This window comes from Typopeltis vanoorti, chromosome 24, assembly GCF_054136105.1.
Source record: "Typopeltis vanoorti isolate ZY-2024b chromosome 24, IOZ_Tvanoo_1.0, whole genome shotgun sequence".
NCBI classification, from domain to species: Eukaryota; Metazoa; Arthropoda; class Arachnida; order Uropygi; family Thelyphonidae; genus Typopeltis; species Typopeltis vanoorti.
Window position 1 is genome coordinate 37,505,756 of NC_143572.1, and position 26,673 is coordinate 37,532,428.

The 26,673-nt window shown below is 39.5% G+C and overlaps 1 protein-coding gene across 1 annotated transcript in view; it reads right to left on the reverse strand.

The window, feature by feature from the left end:
• Window positions 1–26,673, reverse strand: part of kl-2 (dynein heavy chain 2, axonemal kl-2) — a 1,497,432-nt gene that overhangs the window by 144,764 nt on the left and 1,325,995 nt on the right. The window contains exons 51-52 of the mRNA XM_090414156.1: window positions 16,724–16,946; window positions 16,046–16,162 (exon numbers count right to left, since the gene is read on the reverse strand). Of these exons, the coding sequence (XP_090270282.1) occupies window positions 16,046–16,162; window positions 16,724–16,946 (340 nt within the window). The remainder of the gene's footprint in view (window positions 1–16,045; window positions 16,163–16,723; window positions 16,947–26,673) is intronic.

Consider the following 26,673-nt stretch of genomic DNA (forward strand, 5'->3'; position numbering starts at 1 on the left):
AGACAGCTTCAAAATCTGAAGTAGACAATAGAACACACACACTTCTATTGTCTACTTCCACACTTGAAGGACACAATTCCTCTGCTATCATTAACACTACTCTCCCTCCTCCTTTCACCCTCCTATACTTTTGGAAAATTCTTATCCTACTATTTCAAGTCCTGACAGTATATCATCCTCAGTCAACCAAGTTTCACTTATGCCAATTATCTTTGGGTGTACTGACTCAATCAATGCTGACTCAGCCCCTTTATTTTTGATACTCCAATTATTATGCTTGTATACATTAGTATACAAGTAATAAAATTCTCAACTCTTTGAGGCCATCCTGTCAGCGCAATCACTCTGTACTCTCTCTCTCCTTTAGTACACTTCTTTCTTCATTCTGACCATCCCTGTTTCCCTGACTGAAACTCTGATTTTCATTCATATTATTATCATCCTCCTATTATTTTGCTCTGCATCACTGTGCTCTGCTGTAATCATTTCCTCACCTTTATCCATCTTCTTCCTGTCCCTCCATAAGCTGCTTCTCAACCTCTCTCTCTGACTCTTAGCAGTACTAATTTCATATGAACCCCGTGTACTTGTGGTAAACAACAATTACTCCAATGACCAACACCAAATCCATTCAAATACATTCCATCAGCTTTGAAAAATTCAAACTTCCATTTGAATTCATTCCATTCATTCACAAATTGAACACAATTCAGCTATCTTGTCATTCAGTATCATTGCTCTCCTCCTCAGTTCACCACTGTCATATTTGGGCAACTAACTAATCACTTTCCCAATGACACCATTATTTATCATCTCCTGCAACAATTTCTTCAAATCCCTTTCCACATTCTTTGTCTCACTATCTAAGTCATTTGTGCCCACCACTATCACTATTTTTGATGCCCATTTCTTACTTCTATGCAAAGCATGTGATATTCTTTTATTGCACCACCTGGAAAACCTGTGTGCTGCACTTTATTTTTTACTGCATCTTTAATGATTGAATTACCATATAAGAAACCCTATCATCTTCAGATACTTTCTTCTTATCATTAACCTTCTTGTCATTTACATCACCATTCAGTTTTCTGCTCCATACATTTAACCTTACACTTCATTTTCATTATCTCTTGCCTAAACTCTTCCATGTCACTTCTATTATTACTGTTGCAAGCACTTCCATCCATTTACTGATTATTCCTGGTAACACAGTTCTCGTTTTTGGAACATCTTAACCTTTCATCACACTTCTTACACAGTATAATATGTTCCTTTTTATCATTTAAAATACCATTCCATAAATCTTTAACGTTTTTGGGTGTATACGCAAAACAACTGTCACATTGTATCCACTGTGAAAAGTCCAGGAGAAACTCGATCATCAAGTTGAGACCTTCTGCATTGCTGGCATATTCTTACTGCCACTGCTGCCATTTAATAATTAAAATAAGTTATTAAATGTTTAAATCCCTTCATGACTTATGGGACATCTTGTATAATCAAATATGTTTGTATAAATTAATTATTTTTAATAAGTTAAAAAGCCTCATGCAATTTGTCTGAGTATGATAAGATCTCCCTGAGGGTATATGGCTCAGACAAATTAGTAAAAAATTAATTCTTTCTTTAGTGAGGTGATGGCAGTCCACCAGAAATTACTCCATCATCAGGCCTCAGTAAATATGAATGTGTAAGATGAGTGTCACCTATGCAGAGCCTAGCAAGAACAACTTCTTCTCTTCTGTGTGTATGCTAGCTAGACTGCCCATATTTAATTTCAAGCTTAATCTCATAAAATTTATTTCTCAGTGCTTTCTACTGTGATGATTGCCACTAGGTTATTAGATTTTATTTTGTAAACTGTCTGTAGTCTGTATATGGGACTTACAAACAGTATATAGAAAAATTATCAGCTGATTTATCAGCTGTATCTATGGTCTCATTTCCCTCAATTCCAATGTGGCAGGGAATCCAGGGCAGCTGAATATCAAAATTACAGACCTTCAATATGCACAACAGTACAAGCACTGGATGTAGATTGTACATAGGAGATGAGACAGTCTGTATAGAACTCAATGAGTCTGCATAAAGCATACACCTTTGGTATCAGTTTTCTTTTATATGCACAAGTGAAAGCCAAATTGAATGCAGCTCTGCCGTATTATCACTGCAATGAACTGGGATATGATTCAGAGGCGGAGGGGGGGGTCCACCCCGGGCAGCACTTTGAACCTTTTTGAACTTTTGCAGTTAATTTTAAAATACAGTCTCAAGAACTCATTTTCAAAGATTGTAATACTACGGTGAATTTTCCTCACAATTACTGTAAGTGTTGCTAGTTGTGAGAGGAGTTTTTCAAAATAAAATTGATTAAGAATTAATTACCTAAACAAGTTGCAAAACAAGTGTTCTCTGCCAGGTTGGCAGGAAAACGACCCAGAGGAAGACCAAGATATAGGTGGATTGATACGGTACAAAGTGCCTTAGACGATAGAAATATAAGATCTGATAATGTTGGAGTCTTGACAAGTAACAGACTGATTTGGAGGAAAATTGTAGATAGGAAGTTAGTAATGATGTAATTTTTTCATGTAGCACTGTCATATCCTGTACACCCCTTGAGGGTACATGGCAGGAATTTGATGATGATGATGATGATGATGATGATTAATTACCTACATTACTATGAAATAGACTTTGCCAATGTCATCGACGATTTTTCTAACAGAAAAGTAAGAAAAATAACCTTTTAGAATGTTGAAATTAAAGTTTTACTTCAAAAATAAACATAGTGTTTTAATTTATTTCCCTTTACGTTGTTTTAACTTTTTGTAGTATATCTGGTGTGTATTGAGAGGAGTGGCAAAAGCTCTAGCTACACCACTGATATGATTGGTATGATAAAGTCAGGAAATGCAATAGCACATTGAACAAAGGTCTCATATTTCAAAACATCAGAAAGAAAGAAGATAGTTTTCATAAGCAATCTTTTATTCTTTTTCTCTCTCTCTCTCTCTCTCTATCTAGTTCATGTTCCCATAATTTGCTTCAGCATTTTATGATCATTATCTTGTACATCTCAAGGTGTATCAAAGTGCCCTACTAAGCTATCTTATTCTATTTATCTGAATCTCACTTCAAATACTGCTCTGGTTGGCTGAAGTAGATAATATTTTCACTTTCTAAACAGTCATGGATTCAGATTCTGCTGTTGCCATAGATGTTTGAGATGTTTTGGATGGTAGATGAATTTCATTACTTGGTTTAAGCACACTGCCTGAAGTGGCTTGAAAATGTTCCATATTTGGTTTCTAGAACAAGGTTTCTGGTACTGATTTACAGCCTTTTGCAGGTGGGATTCACATGAAAAATTTTTAAATAGTAAATGGCTTCAGAGCCATCACATGTTCTGCACTTTTTAGCTCCAGTTCCTTTTAACAGTTTCTCTATCCATCTTATTTTTTTTCTTGCTTCCACATGTTATGGACATTCTATATCCCTCCATTTCTCTTTCTATGTATGTATGTATACATATTTTAAAACATATATATATGTATATGTATATATATATATATACATATATATATATCTATGTATGTATTAGCAGTACCAAATATCTAGCACGAAACTGGTTTCAATGCAGCTCAATTCTTTTAAAATGTTCTCACTTCCATTAAAATTTGCTCTATGTGTTCACAACATGCTCACATTTTGTTTTGCACAGCTATGTGCAAAACAAAATGTGAGCATGTTGTGAGCACATAGAGCAAATTTTAATGGAAGTTTGAGCTTGTTATTATTTTTTCGATACCGCCCTTAAGGCACGTGCAGATAATTTTTGCAAAAATCTTGTAGTCTACGTTGGTTAGGGAGATTGGACGCCAGTTATTCGACAAAGTCCGATCTTGGTCTTTCTTGGGGATAAATATGGTGTGGCTCTTAACGAATTCCTCGGGGATGTTTCCCGAAGTGAGGAATTCATTAAAGATGTTTATTAACGCTGCCAATGCAAATTCCCAGATAGATCTATAGAATTCTATCCCCAGTCCGTCCGGCCCTGGGGTCTTCTTTGTTTTCATCATTCTGCACGTGGCCTTTAATTCGGCTGCAGTTATCGGCCTGTCCTGCAGGGCACTAAGATGATCGGGAAAACGTGTTGTGTCCCACTCACTGAAGTCAGAGAGTGGGATCTTCGGTATCTTCTCACTGCCGGTCAGAGAAGATACCGATATACTGCTGATGAAAGTGACGGAGTATTTCGTTGGTTGAGCGTAAAATCTGGCATAGAGTCTCGTTCGAAAATCGAGGTCTTCGACTCTACTCTGCCGCTCTTGCTGCAGCTCTATTTCTACTTGGCTGATAAGATGTCCGTAGGGAACTCCGCTCCGTTCGTTTGTCCGGTACCAGCCGAGTTCCCTGTAGAGATCCCTCAGCCGTTTGCGTTGTTGGTAGGCCCTTTCGTGCCCGCATTTTTGGAACAGTTCCCTAGCCTGCCACTTGAAGCTCAGCCAGTTTTCCCAGTCCCAGTTGGTGTTTGTCCATCTGTCACAGAGGTTCTGTAGCTGGTCGCTAAGCCTCCAAGGCCCTCTGGCTGTTTCCATAACCTCTCGGAGCGTGATTTTGAGTGTGACCATTTTGTGGTCGGTTGTAATGTTGTGCACTGCAGTGTGACGTATCCTCTGAACATATTGTTCCAAGTTTTGGGACACGTACACCCTGTCTAGTCTTGTCGCTATCTGGCCGCGGCACCATGTAGTTTCTACTTTGGAGGGGTTATTACGCCTCCAGATATCGACGAGATCAAAATTAATACAGCATCGTTTTAAAGCGGCAATGCCGCCAGTTCCGTTGTTTGGATTCCCACCGATTTTGTCTAGACGTGTGTCTTCCACACAGTTCCAGTCTCCTGCAACTATTAGGTGTTCTGCTCCCAGGAGATAGTTTTCAAGGGCAGAGAAGAGACCAGTTCTGTGGTATGGATTGTTCGGGGCATAAACTGCAGCCAGTCGGATGGTACGGCCACCGTACTTCCAGTCCACCGTTACTAGGTGTCCTGTGGAGTCTTTTTGGACGTTGAAGAACCCCCCCCGCGATTGGGGGGAGAATTAGTATCCCCACCCCTCACGAGTGAGCGTCCCCGAAGCACCAGTAGCTGGTGACCGGATAGCCTCTCGAGAAGTTCTCCACGTCCCAGTGCTTATAGAAATGGGTTTCTTGTATCAGGAGGATATTGATTTTGTGTGTTAACATTAGCCTCCAGACAGCGCTTTGTGCAAAGGGGTTGCGTAGTCCGTTAGTGTTTAAGGTTGCGATTTTAACTTCCATGTTGGTGTTAGTATGAGGGTGGGGCGTTATCTGTTGGTTGTTCTATGCAGGCCAGTTCTGGTTCCTCGTCGGTGCTGGTTTCACATTCAGCATCCGAGTCAATGACGAGCCTGTTTGGGGAGTCCCTCTCCCCTTCGTCTTCAGAGTCCATTTCGTGGACTTGTGGTTCTGCCGGTTGATCCCTTACTGGGGGTAGGCTCTCTAGCATTGTTACGTCATTGTCGAGGGGCTTTGTGCTTATTGTTTGACGTCGACCCGTAGTATGGGTATACTCTGTTTCATCCTCCGATGACATCAGGTTGCTTTGTTTCGCTTTTTTCTTTTCTTTTGATTCCATTTCTCTTGTGCGCTTTGTTGGGGCGCTGGGTGTGACTTCTTCCTCTTTCCTACGCGTTTCATGGTTTGCTACTTTGATACTGGCGATGTTGTCCTGCATGTGGCAGCTTGCCTTGGGTATCTTTTGGATTTTTGTGGAGGTTGTGATTTCTGTTGATGCTCCCTTTTCAGCCTGTTGGCAGAGCTCCGGAAAATCGCTCCTTGCTACTGTCTCAGGCTTCCCGATGGGTGTAGCCCTAATCGGTGTTATGGTCCCTCCAATTGCTTCTGAGATTGTCCTGTTTGGACATGTGTCCACTTTGTGGGTCAGATCCCCACACTTCAGACAAGGTTCCGTACAGCTTTCTATTTTATGTTTTGATGCTTTGCAATTTCTGCATTGTATTCGAGGGCAATCTGCTCCAAGGTGTTCTTCCGAGTTACATCTAAAGCACCTTCTTTTCACACCTGGGTAGTTGATCATTACTCTCGTTCCCCCCAAAAAAACGAAGTTGGGGACTTCTTTTTTCATTTCAATCTGAATTTCGAGTCTCCTGTTTTCCATCCTTTATAGTCTGCATACTCCATTGCTTTAATCTCGTGAATTTCCCCCCGATTGGCTAAAGAATTTCTTGACTTCAGGTTCGTTCTCTAGGTATTCTAGTGGAAACCTGGTTATTTTTAGCATTTTGCATAGGCTCCCTACTAGAAACAGTCTGATTGTTTGTCCACAACAAATGAAACCCTCTAATAATTTCTTTTTTGTTTGTTCGCTTTTGACCACAATTTGGAATCTATTGTTCCCATAAGGTATAAAACCGTATATATTTTCAGCCCCAACTGTTTCGATTAGAGCTCTCGCTAACGCTCGCTGATCTACGGGCTTTGTGAGCTCGATACCGAGCGTCCTAGTTCTAGGCAAAAAATGCGACATGGTTAAAGAAATTCCTGACTACTGGGTGTAGAAAGGGGATGTAAGGGAGGGCAAAATCAAGGAACGTTGGGCGTTCCTCGCCGCAAACAAAGTGATACCAGAATAGACGGATAAAACAGGCAATAAAAAGAAAAAAAGGTCTTACCAAAGCTGGGGTACTACTGCGGAATCTGAGCATGGAGCTCTCTTTTCGGGCCATTGAAACTGGATCTTCTTGAGAGGTAGATGTCTGCCTTCGGCCGGAGCTTTCTCGGGGATCCTCGGGAACTGTCTCTGGAATCCGCTGCATTCTGTCGATGTCGATATTGAGGTCTCATCAGTGAGTAGCCAGACCTAGTTTTTCGGCGACATATAACTTGTCGTATATAATTGCCCCAGCTTGCACTACCCTTTGGGATCAGTGCTGCAGTATCCAGGTATTTGCTTACGCTTGGAATCGCCGAACTTTATATATAGTTTTTACTATATTCGGCATGAAACTCTTTGAGTTTCTTATTCGGCTAAGAAACTATATGGGATGTAATATCCCTTAACTTAAACAAGTTATATGTCGAAGAATTGAAGCCTTTGGCTCTTCACATATCTAATAATTTATTAGAGCACCTCACGGCAATACTCGTAGTAGGGGTACAAGTTCTGTTCGCTACAAACTTGATATTAACTAGGTCTGGCTACTCACTGATGAGACCTCAATATCGACATCGACAGAACGCAGCGGATTCCAGCGACAGTTCCGAAGGACCCCCGAGAAAGCTCCGGCCAAAGGTGGACGTTTACCTCTCAAGAAGATCCAGTTTCAACGGCCCGAAAAGAGAGCTCCATGTTCAGATTTCACAGTAGTACCCCAGCTTTGGTAAGACCTTTTTTCTTTTTATTGCCTGTTTTATCGGTCTATTCTGGTATCGCTTTGTTTGCGGCGAGGAACGCCCAACGTTCCTCGATTTTTCCCTCCCTTACATCCCCTTTCTACAGCCAGTAGTCAGGAATTTCTGTAACCATGTCGCATTTTTTGCGTAGAATTAGGACACTCGGTATCGAGCTCACAAAGCCCGTAGATCAGCGGGCGTTAGCGAGAGCTCTAATCGAAACAGTAGGGGCTGAAAATATATACGGTTTTATACCTTACGGGAACAATAGATTCCAAATAGTGGTCAAAAAGGAACAAACAAAAAAGAAATTATTAGAGGGTTTCATTTGTTGTGGACAAACTATCAGACCGTTTCTAAAATGGGGCCTACGCAAAACGCTAAAAATAACCAGGTTTCCACTAGAATACCTAGAGAACGAACCTGAAGTCAAGAAATTCTTTAGTCAATGGGAAATTCACGAGATTAAAGCAATTGAGCATGCAGACTATAAAGGATGGAAAACAGGAGATGTCGAAATCCAGATTGAAATGGAAAAAGAAGTCCCCAACTTCGTTTTTTTGGGGGGAACGAGGGTAATGATCAACTACCCAGGTGTGAAAAGAAGGTGCTTTAGATGTAACTCGGAGGAACACCTTGAGGCAGATTGCCCTCGAATACAATGCAAAAATTGCAAAGCATCAAAACATAAAATAGAAAGCTGTATGGAACCTTGTCTGAAGTGTGGGGATCTGACCCACAAAGTGGACACATGCCCAAACAGGACAGTCTCAGAAGCAACTGGAGGGACCATAACACCGATTAGGGCTACACCCATCGGGAAGCCTGAGACAGTAGTAAGGAGCGATTTTCCGGAGCTCTGCCAACAGGCTGAAAAGGGAGCATCAACGGAAAGCACAACCTCCACAAAAACCCAAAAGATACCCAAGGCAAGCTGCCACACGCAGGACAACATCGCCAGTATCAAAGTAGCAAACCATGAAACGCTTAGGAAAGAGGAAGAAGTCACACCCAGCGCCCCAACAAAGCGCACAAGAGAAATGGAATCAAAAGAAAAGAAAAAAGCGAAACAAAGCAACCTGATGTCATCGGAGGATGAAACAGAGTATACCCATACTACGGGTCGACGTCAAACAATAAGCACAAAGCCCCTCGACAATGACGTAACAATGCTAGAGAGCCTATCCCCAGTAAGGGATCAACCGGCAGAACCACAAGTCCATGAAATGGACTCTGAAGACGTAGGGGAGAGGGACTCCCCAGACAGGCTCGTCATTGACTCAGGTGCTGAAAGTGCAACCAGCACCGACGATGAACCAGAAATGGCCTGCATAGAACAACCAACAGATAATGTCCCCCCCCATACTAACACCAACATGGAAGTTAAAATCGCAACCTTAAACACTAACGGACTACGCAACCCGTTTGCGCAAAGTGCTGTCTGGAGGCTAATGTTAACACACAAAATCAATATCCGCCTGATACAAGAAACCCATTTCTATAAGCACTGGGACGTGGAGAACTTCTCGAGAAGCTATCTGGTCACCAGCTACTGGTGCTTCGGGGAAGCTCACTCGTGAGGGGTGGGGATACTAATTCGCCCCCCAATCGCGGGGAGGTTCTTCAACATCCAAAAGGACGCCACAGGACGCCTAGTAATGGTGGACTGGAAGTACGGTGGCCGTACCATCCGACTTGCTGCAGTTTATGCCCCGAACAATCCATACCACAGAATTGGTCTCTTCTCTGCCTTTGAAAACTATCTCCTGGGAGCAGAACACCTAATAGTTGCAGGAGACTGGAACTGTGTGGAAGACACACGTCTAGACAAAATTGGTGGGAATCCAAACACCGGAACTGGCGGCAGTGACGCTTTAAAACGATGCTGTATTAATTTTGATCTCGTCGATATCTGGAGGCGGAATAACCCTCCAAAGTAGAAACTACGTGGTGCCACTGCCAGATAGCGACAAGACTAGACAGGGTGTATGTGTCCCAAAACTTGGAACAATATGTTCAGAGGATACGTCACACCACAGTGCACAACATGACAACTGACCACAAAATGGTCATACTCAAAATCACGCTCCCGGAGGTTATGGAAACAGCCAGAGGGCCTTGGAGGCTTCCTCCCACCTTTCCCAGTCTTTTTAGCGACCAGCTACAGAACCTCTGTGACAGATGGACAAATACCAACTGGGACTGGGAAAACTGGCTGAGCTTCAAGTGGCAGGCTAGGGAACTGTTCCAAAAATGCGCTCACGAAAGGGCCTACCAACAACGCAAACAGCTGAGGGATCACTACAGGGAACTCGGCTGGTACCGGACAAACTAACGGAGCGGAGTTCCCTGCGGACATCTTATCAGGCAAGTAGAAATAGAGCTGCAGCAAGAGCGGCAGAGTAGAGTCGAAGACCTCGATTTTCGAACGAGACTCTATCTCAGAAATTTGGAAACACCTTCCGCCGCATTCTACAACCAACAACGGGTGGCGGCTAATGACAAGAAAACGATTCACCAGATCGAAGAGAAGGGCCAGATTTTATGCTCAACCAACGAAATACTCCGTCACTTTCATCAGCAGTATATCGGTATCTTCTCTGACCGGCAGGGCATGGATGACTTCAGTGAGTGGGACGCAACACGTTTTCCTGATCATCTTAGTGCCCTGCAGGACAGGCCGATAACTGCAGCCGAATTAAAGGCCACATGCAGAATGATGAAAACAAAGAAGAACCCAGGGCCAGATGGACTGGGGATAGAATTCTATAGATCTATCTGGGAATTTGCATTGGCAGCGTTAATAAACATCTTTAACGAATTCCTCACTTCGGGAAACATCCCCGAGGAATTCGTTAAGAGCCACACCATATTTATCCCCAAGAAAGACCGAGATCGGACCTTGTCGAATAACTGGCATCCAATCTCCCTAACCAACGTAGACTACAAGATTTTTGCAAAAATTATCTGCACGCGCCTTAAGGGCGAAAAAATAATAACAAGCTCACAGGTCTACGGGATCCCTGGTAGATCTATGGAATTCAATCTCTTTTTGTTAAGAGACTTGATCAAACTGGCCAAAGAGAAAAAATACCCCCTGGCACTTCTCTCCACTGACCTGGAGAAAGCGTTTGACAGCGTCAACCACAGGTGCTTGCAGAACATCCTACAAAAAACAGGCGTGGGCCCGAGACTTCGGCGTACAATTAAAAACATGCATGCGGAAGCCACGACCCAACTATCTATTAATGGGTTTCTAACAGAACCAATCCGCATAAAGAGAGGGGTTAGGCAAGGCTGCCCGCTAAGCCCCCTCCTCTTCTCCCTAGTATTAGAACCCCTAATCAAAAGAATTGATAACACCCCCGCAATTAACGGTATTCCACTGCCCCAAGGCTCCAGACAATGCAAAATAGTGGCATATGCGGACGATGTAGTGGCTACACTCAGAGACTCTGAGTCCATCTATATCTATCTGCACACGCTGCAAAAATTCAGCATAGTCAGTGGTCTTCGCGTTAACGTACAAAAAACCAAAATCAAAAGTTTCGGAAATTTCCATAGCACTGGACTTCCCTACGGTTTAACGCTACAGACACAGCCCCTAACTATACTAGGCGTGCCCTTTTCAGACACCCTAGCACTACCAATCCAAAAATTGCAGGAGACAAGCAGGGAAAGGATAAGGCTGTTCAAACCAACCTTCTTCTTCTTTTATGGCAGAGCGACAGTAATAAAAACAATCGTCACCCCAATGCTGATGCACACTGTCAATATCACAGGCATCACACTGGCACAAGAAAATAAGTTATCAAAAGAACTCCTGGATTTCTTCTGGAATGGGAGAAAACACGAAGTAAAGAAAGAATACCTACAACTCAAACAGGAAGAAGGGGGTTATGCTCTGCCCGATCACAAAATCTTGCTACAAGCAAACACGTTCAAAACCGTACGGAAGGCCTTAAACTCCAACCACATTTCTGGCCTACTAATTAGATATTTTATAGGACTTTTCCTCCCCCTCTTTGGGATCACGGACTATGCTGGACCCCGCGCAAGGGGGGTGCCCAAGTGGTACCGTATAGTAGTGAAATCAATCACAACACTCAGAGACAGAGGAATAGCAATCCTCACACACAAACCCAAAGCAGTATACTGGGATTTCTTCCAGCTTTCCAGGCGTGATACACCCAATCTTAGTACAAATAATGAAATTCTCTTCAGAAACATCAAAAATAGCTGGGGACAGCCTTTTCATCGGGATCTAGCCTGGAGAATAGCCTACGGGCGGCTCCCGGTGAAACAGGTGAAATCCTGGTATGTACCTAACCCGTGCGACCCATTCTGCGATGTCTGCCGGGACGTGGAAACGGTGGACCACTTCTTTTATTTTTGCCCACCAGCCCAACGCATCTGGTGGAGACTCAGCACAGCATTGGGAATCCCCATGCTGACAGTAGAAGAGGTCGTACGACTACAATTCCCGCCACCAGTCCAAAAAAACCCAAAAGTTCGCTATCTTCCTAATCAATGTACTAAAATATCACATCTGGAAAGTACGGAAAAAATCCCAGGTACGAGACGCAAATTTAATGTATGCAAGAATAAGAAAAGGTTTCTTTTTCTACTTACCCAAATTTCTTGCACAAGAAAGGCACTTACTAGGAGACTTTAAATTTGTGAATCAATACTGCAAACCACCGACAATATGCTTTCTTATACAGGGATGCATCAGGCCCTATATATCTCTTTAGAACCCAAAAAAACCCACCATCCCCCCCACCCCAGGAAAAAGAATAACCACTCTGTCTCCCCTAGCCACAAAGCTTTCGCTGGCATGGTTTCTTTACTCCAAACAAGGGGGGGAGAGCTGAGAACCCGGGCGGCAAAGGCTTACTGCAAGGCGGTGCCGCTCCTCGTGAGCGGCATCTCCCGGGCCAGTCTCTTCCCCATTCTAAGTCCCAGTGGTACCAGGTATACACGTTCCTCAGTAAGTTCCTCTTCATTCCTACTTACCGGACCTTAAGTGCTGTTATTTTAGATTTAAAATAAATATTTAAATAAGTCCTATTATTTACATCTTGTCTTAAAAAAAAAAAAAAAAAAAATTATTTACCTGGAATAAACATAAGGATATTATATCTAGTAACATAAAAAGAACCTCCATTAACACTGGAGTAAATCATTACTTTAGATAAAATAATATGTGAACTACAGACAAAAGTCTATGTTTAACCTTTTTTTCTGAACAGATAAATTGAGATTATATATTACAGACCAATTAGCCAATAAGACTAAACAGGTTGACTGAGGCCTCTTTTTACCTCCTACTATCCTACCCTATCTTATATCATACTCCTCTTTTACTGTCTGCTGATCCTCAGCATGCTTTATTCTCCAAAGGCCAATGATGAGAGACATGAACTCCCATTCTACCTCAATAAAGGTCGAAACTGGTCTGGGTAGTGACCTTCTCTCATAATGTGAACAAAATACAGTTCCTAGGAGCTAAGTTCACATTATGGGCAAATATCAAGAATAGTGATCGGAGCTCGCTCCACCTCTACCACGAGTTGCCCCAGCTTGCACTACCCTTTGGGATCAGTGCTGCAGTATCCAGGTATTTGCTTACGCTTAGAATCGCCGAACTTTATATATAGTTTTTACTATATTCGGCATGAAACTCTTTGAGTTTCTTATTCGGCTAAGAAACTATATGGGATGTAATATCCCTTAACTTAAACAAGTTATATGTCGCCAAATTGAAGCCTTTGGCTCTTCACATATCTAATAAATGTGTCATATTATTAGTCATTATTTAACTGTATTGAAAAAAAAAACTTTAATGATGTGTCATTAGAATAAGACTTTTTCATATCTTAGATAGTGAGAGACAGTCATTCTGATTTAAGTTCAAATGATGAAGTACAGCTTCAGTGCTTTCTTTAAATAAACATTTAAATGTATAACAATATAACAATAAAGATGAAGTAAGCATGTTTCAGACCATAGGATATTGTGGTTCTGTATCTATTCTATGCTGTGCTAGTTCAGATTTCTCAGATTTCCTGTTGCTGATGTAAGATTAGGCATCCACTAGTGTCCAGTTTGTCAAAAGTAAGAACAGTGACAGTCACAAGGAACTTGGTAGATGCCAAGTAGAGTTGGGGGGGGGGGGGGCTTTTAGAGCAGCACTTCCCAAACTGTGAGAACCCTTGGGGACTGTAGGTCTTGTTGAGGGGGCCATGAAATAATGAAAACAAATTTAAAATGTTTTAAGACTAAGTAGATTTTTTTTTATCTTAAAAGAAACATATTTAATTTTTATTACTTATTATTTCTTTTTTGTTATTTTTTATATTTTAATGGAAAAAAATCACACATTGGTGCGGGTTCACAAATTTTGCTTCCTGCACATTTCTGCGCTTAATGAGTATTAGTAAATACTGTATATGCTTATTTATATAAGTTTCATTTCAAAGCAGAAATCTAAGAATTGCAGTTTCAAATATTTCACCTGATATTGACTTTTTGTGTAGCAGTACTGAAACAGAGGAGGGAGGGAGCCTTTTAGAACAGCACTTCCCAAACTGTGGGCCATGGTCCCTTGGGGGGGGGGGGCATAGGTTTTGTTGGGGGGGCTGTGAAATAATGAAAACAAATTTAAAATGTTTTAAGACTAAGTAGATTTTTTTATCTTAAAAGAAACGTCTTTATTACTAATAATTTTACATTTCATGTGCTTGTACTGCAAATGTACAATAACAATATATCTATCTATATAAAAATATGAGATAATGTGCCATGTCAAATGTGTATATAAGATGCTAAAAATGTAATATTTGCATTTGATTTTTGCAATATTTGCTGTGTATGTTTTGTATTGAATATAAATACAATAAATATTATCATAATATATGTCTATATTATGATTGTTTTTCGAGGGGGGCCGTGAAATATTTTAATTTTTCCAAAGGGGGCCCTGACATCCAGAAGTTTGGGAAGCACTGTTTTAGAAGATAGAAACTAAAATGATAATTTGCTGGCAGGAATAAATGTAGCCACTAAATTGTATTTCTTAAGAATTCTGGAAATTGGTTCTGAGATGAGAGAAATATATGGGATAGGGATTCAATATTATTTTCTTGTTATTTGAACTAGGATTATAGAAATCCCAGAAAAAAGATGCTGTGTGGTCCTTTCTGAGAAGCCATTAAGTTTCATATATAATTTGATGTTTAAGAGTTCTTGCTGTAATTACTAAGATCTAGAACACGTTACACTAAAATTTTGATCATTCAAGTCCTTGGGAGGGATGGTGAGCAGATTGTTGTTGAATGTAACATTCAATGAAAGTAGGCTTTTGATAAACAGAAGTAATTAGTTCATCTGATGATGAGAAGAAGAGTAGAATATCTAAGAAGGATAATTTGTTATATTTTTTCTATTGCTATAGTAAATTTAATTTGTGGATGTAGATTATTTATAATAGATAAAGCATTAAGTAATATTTCTTCATTTTAGGGCCAGATGCAAAAACGTCATCTATATAGCCATCCTAAAATGAACGCTAAAGGTATATGGATGAGAACAGGATATCTTCTAAATGTTCTAAATGGAAATTGGCGAGAGCAGGAGAGAGTGAACTTGCCATGGCAGTTGCTTCAATTTGACTGTAGAGCTTATTCTGACAAAGAAAATATATGGAGTGAATAACGAAGTCAAATTATTTCACTATATCTTGTGGAAAGGCTTGTGAAAGCAGATGTAGTGTATTTTCTAGAGGTATATTAGTGAAGAGAGATTCTGTGTTGAAACTAACCATTAAATCAGTGGGTTAAACTGAAACATTTTCACTTTATCTAGAAAATTGGATGAATTTTTTTATAAAGGAACAGGAATTACCAACATGAGCTTTTAATAAATGTGCTAAAAACTTGGCTATGCAATAAGTGGGCAAATCTATACAGAATTATAGACATATAAATAATTGGATGAAGAGGAAGAATCCTTATGGATCTTAGATAGACCATAGAACCAAAGGGGGTCTAGTAAAATAAGTTTTAATTTTTTCTATGGTGTCTGCATCCTGGCTTACAACTTCATCTAGTAGTAAGTTTAATTTTCTGAGTTGTCTGCTAGTGGATTGTGATCCAATTCCTGGTATGTCGATCTGTCCCATAGTAAAAGAGATATTTTTTGTTTATAATTTGCAGTATTCATAACTACTGTGATTCAGGAATTGGCTCCAGAAATTTTCTAGAGGGTTGTACTATGGGAACTGATAGGAATGAGTGGCAGTCTCTGAAAGTTGTCCCAGGATTGATAAATGTGTGCAGACAGTGAATGATTTACTATTACTATTATTTCGTGACACCTCCAAGGAGTCCAAAGACTCATCGAGGGAGAGCACCTACCCTACAATTCTCTGTGTCCACCACTTAATTCACCAACTACACCGAACTGCCATTACCATTATATACCAGTCTGACCAACTCAGTGAGTTCTAGACAGGCTTCCAATGAGTTTCTTGCCTCCATGGCGGTTCTCTTGAGATGATGGCAATAACAATAATACTATAGTTTTTTAACATTAGTTAGCTTACCTCTTGTACTAAAACTACATTAATTGGAGAAGGTTCATTTGAATGTAATGTGGTAACGGCAGTTTCATCCACAGGATCAGGTAGATTTTCAAGCACATCCAAACTCATCTGCAATACCTAAGAAGGGAAAGGAACAGTAAAGTAAGTTAATAAATGAATTACTGTTAAATAATAAAAGCTTATAAGGTTATTAAATATTCCCATAAAAATGGGCCTTATATCACTATGCTCATTATAATCAAATTTATATAAAAATGCTTTTTTATATAAGAAAGAATCATGAGGCTTCATTTTGGCTATGTAAAATAGACATAGGGGATATTAAAGATCCAACCTTATTTTAAAGCCAAATATATGTAGAAACATTGATAGTTTCAAAATTTGACCGATTTTTTATATTTTTTTTAATATTTAAATCGAACCATAGTTTTCTATGGTAAGTATCTTTTAGAACAGTTTGCTAAGATGAACTGCCTTTAGAATAATTAACTTCAGATGAGTTTGCTATAACAATGTTTTAGCCAACTATATAATATTTGATAATGCACATAAATCTCCCTCTCTCTCTCTAAATGGTATGTATAATAGCAATTTTGAAGAACTTGCATACATTACATTAAAATATTTGAAAAGTGTGGTAACTGTTTAAGAGAAAAGAACATAAGATGGAATTAATACCTTATCCTCGACTCTCTCACTACTAATGACAGCTGTATGAGGTTGCAGTGATGCTAGTGTTGCAAGCAACAATTCAGCTTCTTCAAACTGAAACGAGGTATTAGCATTGGGATTTTGGCCAAAAACTTCAGGATGATCTGTTGCTGGTAACATATCAATATATTCAATGTAAGTATTCAGACGTCCATCTCTTGGAACATAATAGCCTGGAAAGCTTGTGAGTCTGAAAGTGTAGAATACAATTTCATTTTTGTTCATGCAGTAATCATAAAAATGATGATGATAAATTTTGACATGAAAATGAAATTACATTAGTGGATAAGCTGCTTTATAAAAATACAATACTTTTAGCACAGGCATTGTTCATCAATAGCACTTACTGGCAATAGTGATTATAATTCTACCCACATAAATTACACAATAACATTACTGATCAGTCTTTATGAATTATAAATAAGTATGCAGTTTAAGTTCTAAAATCATATGTAAGATAATGTACAAATGAAGTTAAGAATGCAACAAAGCAATGTTGAGTAGCTCTATGAATTACATTTCATGAATACTTAATATTATTATTATTACACCCTCCATGGAGTCAACAGACTCATCATGGAAGGTTCATTCAACTGACAACATATTTATCATATAGAATCTTAAAGTCCTTAACACTCCTTGCATTAACAACACATTCTGGCAATGCATTCCATTCACTGACAATTCTCCGTGTAAAAAATCTACTCCTCACATCCTTCTTCACCACACGTTAACATAACTTTAATGGGGAAAAACCACAGGAATGACCTGTGGTTTTTCCTCTCTCAAATTTTACTCTTTTTATAATCCCCTCTGGATTAATCTGATAAAATCTTCTCACTAAATTAAATATATTGTATCACCTCTCTTCCTCTTATCCACTAAACTCTGTAATCCACATCTCTTCAACCTCTCTCCATAGGAAGCATTCCAAACTCGTGATGAAATTTATAGAGTCAAGTGGATAGGAGGAAGAGGGGGAGATATGATAGAGACCTACAAGTTAGTAAGGGGTTGTTATAGGATAAATGTTGGAGAGGTTCAACAGAAAATAGTAGGAGATCAGGGGGAAATTAGAGGTCATTACTGGAAACTGCATAAAGAGGGTATGAGCAGGGGAGTGAGAAACAGGTTTTCTGGATGCAGAGTTGTGAATGATTGGAATGCCTTGCCTGAGAGGGTGGTGTTTGCAGAGAATTTCAGTGTGTTTAAAATGCAGAATGATGAGCTGTGTGTATGACAAAAGGACCTCGCAGATGAGTCTTTGACTCCATGGGGTATTGTCTAATATTTTTTTTTAACATTTTATTATTTCTCAGATTAATTACATACATTACATGAACACAATTGTGCATAACATATATTTGCACATGCATAATATTTTTTCATCATCATCATCATCATCAAATTCCTGCCATGTACCCTCAAGGGGTGTACAGGATATGACAGTACTACATGAAAAAATTAAATCATTACTAACTTCCTATCTACAATTTTCCTCCAAATCAGTCTGTTACTTGTCAAGACTCCAACATTATCAGATCTTATATTTCTATCGTCTAACGCACTTTGTACCGCATCAATCCACCTATATCTTGGTCTTCCTCTAGGTCGTTTTCCTGCCAACCTGGCAGACAACACTTGTTTTGCTAATCTTTCCTCTCCCATTCTATTTAAGTGACCATACCATCTGAGATTAGCTCTGCTAACGCATTCCTGGATGCTGACAATGTCAAGTTCTTTCCTAATATCCTCATTTTTAATATGATATTGCCATTGATGCCATCTGTTCACGCCTCTAATCTTTCTCAGGACTCTCATATCTGCGGTCTCTAGTCTTTGGTCAAGTGTTTTACTTCTGACCCAGCTCTCAGATCCATAAGTTAAAATTGGTTTGAACACAGTCTTGTATACAGCTAATTTAGTGTTCCGACTAATTTCTTTCTTATTCCATATGAATTTATTCAATTGATTTCCCACGATACCAGCTTTGCTGATTCTGTTGTCTATTTCTATATTTAGTTTACCATCTTCAGTAAAAATTGTGCCTAAGTAGCTGAAATGTTTTACTTGTTCCACAGGTTTTCCATTCACAACACAGTTGACATTTTCAATGATTCTGCCTATTTTCATTGTCTTTGTCTTTTTATTGCTGACCTTCATACCATATCTATTACAACAGCTATTCAATTTAGTCAGAGAATCTTGCAGACTTGTAGCGGATTTATTTAGAAGTATAACATCATCCGCATAAAGCAAAGAGCTGACATTAACATCTCCAATTTTGATATCAGGTTTAATACCACATTCCTTCATAATGTGATCCATATAGATAATGAATAACAGAGGGGATAATGTACATCCTTGTCTCACACCAGATTTAACATTAAACCATCTTCCTGTACTTCCTTCAATTCTAACTGCTGACTCACAACTCAAATAAAGACTAAGTATTGCTTGATATAATGCCCCATTGACACCATATAACTGCAGCGTATTGAATAGCTTCTCTCTTGGCACCTTGTCATATGCCTTTTCCAAATCGACAAAACTTAAATACAGATCTTTGTTATATTCCCATGCTTTCTCGACTATTTGTCGTAAAGTGAAGATCTGATCCTGACAGCCTCTATTTGGCCTGAATCCAGCTTGTTCTTCACCAAGCTTTTCTTCCACAATTCTTCTCAACCGTTTCTCAAGTATACTTGCATAGATCTTGCCAGGAACACTCAGTAGGGAAATACCTCTGTAATTCTCACATTCAGTTTTATTTCCCTTTTTATATATGGGTACTATGAGAGCTCTACTCCAATCATCGGGAATTCGTCCCTCTGTCCAGGCTTTCTGAACTATGCAGTGCAGCCACTGTAAGACTCTTATACCACCATACTTCAGCATTTCTGGTCGAATATCATCTACTCCTGCTGCCTTTCCACATTTCAAGCCTTTGATGGCTTTTTCTACTTCGAGTATGGATATGTATTCCTGACTGCATGCCTGGTCAGTGTTTTTTATCACTGTGCTGTCATCACTGCTTGTTTCATTTAGCAGTTTTTCAAAGTAATTACTCCATAGTTCAAGGATATCTTTTTCTCCTGTTTTCATTTCACCTTTATCATCTCTAATTCCTTTTACAGCACTCTTTCCTCCATTCCTAAGCTTCTTCAACAACCTCCAGAATATTTTGCCACCTTCTTGATATTTATTTTCTATATTCTTGCCAAAGTCCTCCCATGACTTTTGTTTAGCTAGTTTTACACACTGTTTAGCTTTCTTACATTTGTCTCTGTATTCTGTAAGAGTAAAAGCTGACTTATTTGCCAGGAACTTTTGATATGCTTTCTTCTTTTCCTTCACTGCCTCTTTAACTTCCTGTGTCCACCAGGGAGTTCTGATTTTTTTATCTTTGCACACAACCTCACCACATGCCTCTCTGGCAGAATCAATCAATGTTTCCTTCAGAGTTTGCCACTGAATCTCCAAGGTTTGATTCCTGTTCTCAAACTCTTTCATTTTCTTTTCAATAATATTTCTGTATTTTAGTCTACAGTTTACATCTGAGAGCTGCTCAACTTTTATTCGCTTTAAAACTTTCTTACATGTTATTCTTTTCAATATGAAATTCAATTTTATCCTGCTCAAGACTAAATAGTGATCACTTCCAATTTCAAATCCTCTGTACACTCTGGTGTCCTGCACCAGGGAGAAAACATCACTATCAACAATAACATAGTCAATGAGACTTTTCTTATTCCTAGCCTCTTCTCTCCATGTGAATTTGTGCACATTTTTATGTTGGAACATGGTGTTAGTAATAACCAGTCCATGTCCTGAGCAGAAATCCAACAGATATTTGCCATTATTATTAGCTTTGCTCTTTTCTCCAAATTTTCCCAAAATATTTTTGTATGTCTCACAATCATTTCCTACTCTACTATTTAGATCCCAACAAGGACCAACTTTTCCTTTTTCATTGTGTCAGTTGCTTTTTCTAAAGCCTCAAAAAATTCCTCCACTTCTACCTTAGTAGAACCTTCTATGGGACCATAGGAACAAATAAGTCTCATTGTCCAGTTCCCCATTCTCATATTTGCCCACATTACTCTACTTGAGACTGACTGCCATTCAAGAAGATTAGCCTCGTATTTTGTGTTGAATACTATGGCTACTCCTTCTTTTCCTTGATTGTTATTGCCTGAATATAACATTTTGTATTTATTGCTCAGAAAGATCTCACCAGTTTTGGTCTTTTTTGTTTCAGTCACCCCTATTATGTCGATCTGGTACTTATCTAATTCCTCAGCTAGCTCCATTTCTTTGCCATTCAGGCTTCTTACGTTGATAGTACCGATCTTTAACTCTGGTGATGTTGAGTTGGGGTTTGTTTTCAGATTTGTTCCAGTAGCTGACTTTTCGCTGTTCGCCCTGGTTCCCTGGCGAAAACAACGGGGGCCTTGTTTAACCGGGCGACGCCCCAGCCGGCATGAAATTTTGTCATGTTGTACCATCATTTTTTATTTTGGTTTAACCAATAAGAATACAATTTGGTCGGCTAAATCCCAAATTGCCAGCCCATCCTCGTTCGTTCAGTATCAAAGTAGATACCCAACAGGGTGCACCACGAGAAGGTGAGGATTGGACATTAGGTCAGAAGCCCTGGTCGGTTCTCCGCATTCCTTTAAAGGCTATGTGGAGGTCTCCTCTCAGTTATACAGCTTTGACCCTTAAGCACCCCATATAATATTTTTTAAATAAGAATAATAATTTTTACAATGTATATTATTATAATATTAACAGTGATGATTATTACAGATGCTTTTTGCAATTTTTACACTCTATATATATGCATGCAGGAGACAAGGTGGAAGGGAGAAAAGGCAAAGGAACTAGGAGATGGGTATAAATTATTCTACTCTGGAGCAAATAAAGAGGAAAGAAATGGTGTCAGAATTGTGGTGTGTGGCAGATTGAAGGGTGAAGTACTGGAAGTGGGTAGGAGGAATGACAGGATCATGTGAATGAAACTGTGTCTAGAAGAAGAAGAACTGGTCATCTTATGTGTATACGTCCCACAAATTGGCTGTACAGCAGAAGAGAAAGATGAATTCTTGAACGTGCTAGATGAAGAAATGAGGTAACTGGAAGTTCCCTTATTTCTTCATCTGGATCTTGATCTGGATCTCCACTTTCTCCATTTTGGATCTACACTTTCTCCAGATCAAGATGAAGATCTTGATCCGGAGAAAGTGTATGATAGAGTGCCAAGGCAAGAAGTCTGGATGTGTCTGAAGAAGGTACCTGAGAAATATATCAGGTTGGTGCAGAAGATGTACAGAAATGTGAAGACAGGAGTTGAAACCTGCCTGGGAGAGACAGAAAGTTTTCCAGTGACAGTTGGCTTGCATCAAGTTCTGAATAAGTCTGTTCCTTTCCTGTTTAATATTGTGATGAAGGTGGTGATGGAGGACGTGAGAGAAGACGTGCCTTGGACTATGCTGTATGCAGATGACATCGTGCTGTGTGCAGAATCAAGAGAAGAAGTGGCAGCCAAACTGGACAGTTGGAAGAAAGTACTGGAAGAGAGAGGTGTGAGATGGAGCAGAAGTAAGTCTGAGTATATGTATTGCAAAGTGGATGGCAGCCAGGAGATAGATCTGGATCTGGAAGGAAATGTCATCAGGAAGGTCAGTGACTTTAGATACTTAGGTTCAACAATGAAAGAGGATGGTTAGGTTGAGAAGGAAGTGGGATGCAGGATACAAGCAGGTTGGAGGAACTGGAGAGAGATGGCTGGAGTGCTATGTGATAAGAGGGTGCCGATCAAACTAAAAGGCAAAATGTACAGGACAGTAGTGAGACCAGCTATGACGTATGCTTTGGAAACTGTGGCCCTGAGGAAATATAACATCAGCAGGATGGAGGTAGCAGAGATGAGAATGCTTAGGTGGATGTGTGGTGTGACCAGAAAGGATCATCTGAGAAATGACTATATAAGGGAAACGGTGAAAGTTACGAACTTGGGAGCAAAGATACAGGAGGCAAGATTGAGATGGTTTGGTCATGTGATGAGGAGGGAGGAAGAGTATGTGGGAAGAAAGGTCATGCAGATGGATGTGCAGGGGAAGAGGAAGCGTGGATGGCCAAAGAAGAGATGGAGGGAGATGGTGGAGGAGAACTTGAGGATGAAGAACTTGGATGTGGCTACAGCCCAAGACAGGAAGTTATGGAGGAGACTCACCACAAACAGCGACCCTACTTAAGTGGGAAAAGCTGCAGAAGAAGAAGAAGAAGAAGACACTCTCTCTCTCTCTCTATATATATATATACACAATAACAATGGATATAATTACTTTATATAATAATAATTTTTTTCTATTATCATCATATAGAGTATTTACATATGTACAGTTAAGACATATTACATTTTCTACTCTGTACAAAATTCTGTATGCAGTTTAAAGTACCTTATTTCTTTTTAATATTTTTTCTTTAAATATAAATACACATAATTTTTTTTTCACATCAGTCATCATCATCATCATCATGATTCCTGATATATACCCTGAAGGGATATACAGGATATGATAGTACTACATGAAAAATTTACATCATTAATAACTTCATATCTACAATTTTCCTCCAAATCAGTGTGTTACTTGTTCAAGTAAAAAGCCTATCTTCCTGAAGGGATTCAGCATCAGCAGTGCTACCTATAATTCTTCCAAACTTTGCATCATCAGGAAATAACTGAAGATACCCAGTCATTCCACATGATATATCGTTTACAAACAAGTTAAGCAGCAGGAGCCAAGAACAGAGCCCTTGGGGCAAGTCACTGGTTACCTCCTTTTTTGAGACCCTGTTCCATCATACACAACCTACTGTATCACTCAGAGAGACAATCTATGATCCATCTAACCTATATATAATACTATCTATTCCCATCCTGTGCAGCTTGTACACCAACTTATCACATGGTAATCTATCAAACGCTTTTGCAAAGTCTAAGAATATCACTGTGTATGATTCTAACTTATCTAACACTCTTATCATCTTATCATAGAATGCAAGTAAATTATTAAAACAGGACCTACCTTTACAAATCCATGCTGACTATTATAAAGAATGCCATGTTCATCAACCCAATTTTGTATTCTATTCCTTACCAATCTCTCCAATCCCTTGACCACAACTGCAGTTATTCAGACTAGCCTATAGTTGGAAACTTCTATCTTAGAAGTATGTTTGTGGAGTGGTACTATTTTGCCTTCTCTTCACTCCTTAGGAATACTACCCACTGCAACACTTTCATTAAATAACCGTGTTAAGGGCATAACCAACTGTGGTGCACATATTCCTGAACCAACTGTGGTGCACATATTCCTAAAGCATATGTGGTGATATGTCATCCCACAGCCTTATTCACATTTAACCCAGCCAACACCTGATACACCTCTGTTTCTTTCACTTCCAATTCTCCTAATACTTGCCTCCCTTCTATATATTGCACCAGATCATTTAGACAAGTATGATATACACTGATAAAGTGCTCGTTCAATAAAATTCCACTGCACCCTTTGCAGCTGTTAGTTTTACTGCCATGACTATCCATCAATATTAGTCTACCATAGTTATTCTTCCTCTTGCTTGTCATTCCCTTGTAGCAGAATTATTCCCTTGAGTTAACCTTGGCCTGACCAGCCAATCTCTCTCATACTGCACCTTTTCTTTCTTTACTATCTTTACTTTCTTTACATGTCACCTTCTTAGCCTGCACCTTATACTCTTTATAGGCCAGATCACCACCAACTGTCTTGTACCTCTCCTTAACATTTTCTTTTCCAGCAAAACTTGCTTGATTTCGCTGTTCATCCATTTCACTCCCACTCTATTTACTCGCTTAACCCTCGGTATGCAGTCGACATTGCTATTGTCAGATACTGCCTTATGAGTTTCCATGCATTATCAACATCTTTTCTGTTCCGCTTATCACAATGGCTTATCACCAAGTTCCCCCTCCCATTTAAGGACTACATTTTGCACATCATACTATAGGATTTTGTGGTATGCGGTGCTTGTGGAATATATGCATCCTGACAATTAGATATGTGGCATATGAGAGATTGGAGAGTGCATATATGTGGAAAATGTAAAAAATGGGAAAAACTTTGTGAGTTAGACATTAGTATAATGGACTTCAACAGGTAAGTAGGGGAGGAAAGATAGAAAGAAAGTATTAGAAGAGAGAGAGTGAGGAGTGCAGATGAGCAAGGAAGAAACAGAGTGGTAAGAGGCGTGACGTACAGAGACTTGATGAGCTGTGCTGTACAAAATAGAATGGTTGAGGAGTGTTTTAAAGAATGATAGATAGTGTGATTATGGCAATTAAGCAAGGTGAAAGAGTAGATGAGATAATTGTGATGGCAGGCACGAATGACTTGAGAGGCAGTGGAAATTGAGTAGCAAGAGATTTGAGTCTCATGCTTGAAGTTGTATGGAAGAAAACTGAGAGGGAAGATAGTGTATGTAAGCATGTGTGTGTGTGTGTGTGTGTGTGTGTGTTCTACATGGTAATGCAGAGCTGAATAGAAGAGTATCAATAATGAATAGTATAATAGCCAGAATGTGTCAAATCGTGGATACTTAGAGGGCATTTGAGGATAGAGAAGAACAGTGTGTAAGAGATGGATTGCATATGACTGAGGAAGGATGTAGACATCTGAAAAGAATACTCTTCTCTGAACAAATTAGTGTGTCAATGCAGGGAAACTAGAATTATCAGGGTGGATGGCAGCAGGGGTGGTCTCTTGTGAAAACAGGTGCTTGGGAGAAGGGGGAATACATTGGGTAATGCTGAATCCATTGGATTCTGGAGGAGATAATAATAGGTATAGAAACAGTGCCAGTGCCTTGATTTATACTAATGTCAGGTATATACGGAATAAAGGAGATGAATTGGTGGTGCTGATGGCATCAGCCTGTCCAAACATTATTGGGATCGCTAAGATGTGGTTGATGAAAGATGATATACTGACAGGAATAAAAATAGCAGAGTATACCATTTTTCGACAGGATCGGAAGGGAAAACACAGTGGTGGTGGTGGCACTTATGATAAGTGATATATGATGATTTGGAGGGCAATGGCACTGATGGTTGAAAACTTATTTAGGAGTATAGCTATAAGCCAGAGAGCATAGAGGATAAAGTGCAGATGTTTAGAGAGGAGTTGAGCTTGGCAAGTGCAAGAGGAATGATTCTTATGGTAGATTTTAACTACAGCAGTATAAATTGGGAAGAGAAAACTGCATTTAGTAATAAGGAAATGGAATTTCTGGAATTTTTGGACATATGTTTTAGGCCACATGTAGCAGAGAGAAGATGAAGTTTGAGAGTTTTAGATTTGGTCATAGCATCACAAGAACTGATTATAACTGAGATGGCATCTCTGCCCCCCCCCCCCCCCCCCCAATTGGAGAGAGTGACCATGTGGTTTTGACTTGGAAGATGAATAGACATGCAGGAGAATAAAAGAGAAAAGGAAGTATGTGGAATTATAAGGCAGGTGATTATAATAGTCTTAGATATCAACTTGGGGGAGTTCCATGGAGGGAAGATTTGGAAGGCCAAGATATCATCAGTACTTGGGAACTTGTGAAGGAATATTCATTAGCAGCAATAACAAGCTATATACTTCAGGTGAAGAAGAGAATACAATTTGGGGTAAAGTGGATGACAAGCAATATCAAACATGAGCTGTAGTAAAAAAAAGGTTATGGAAGAGATATAAGGAGAGGAGTGGAGAGCAGATGTATGAAGAATATAAGACTCAGGACAAAAGAGGGACTAGTATGATAAGGAAGGTAAAACTGGAATATGAGAAGAGACTAATCCTGAGAATCAAAGAAAATCCTATGGA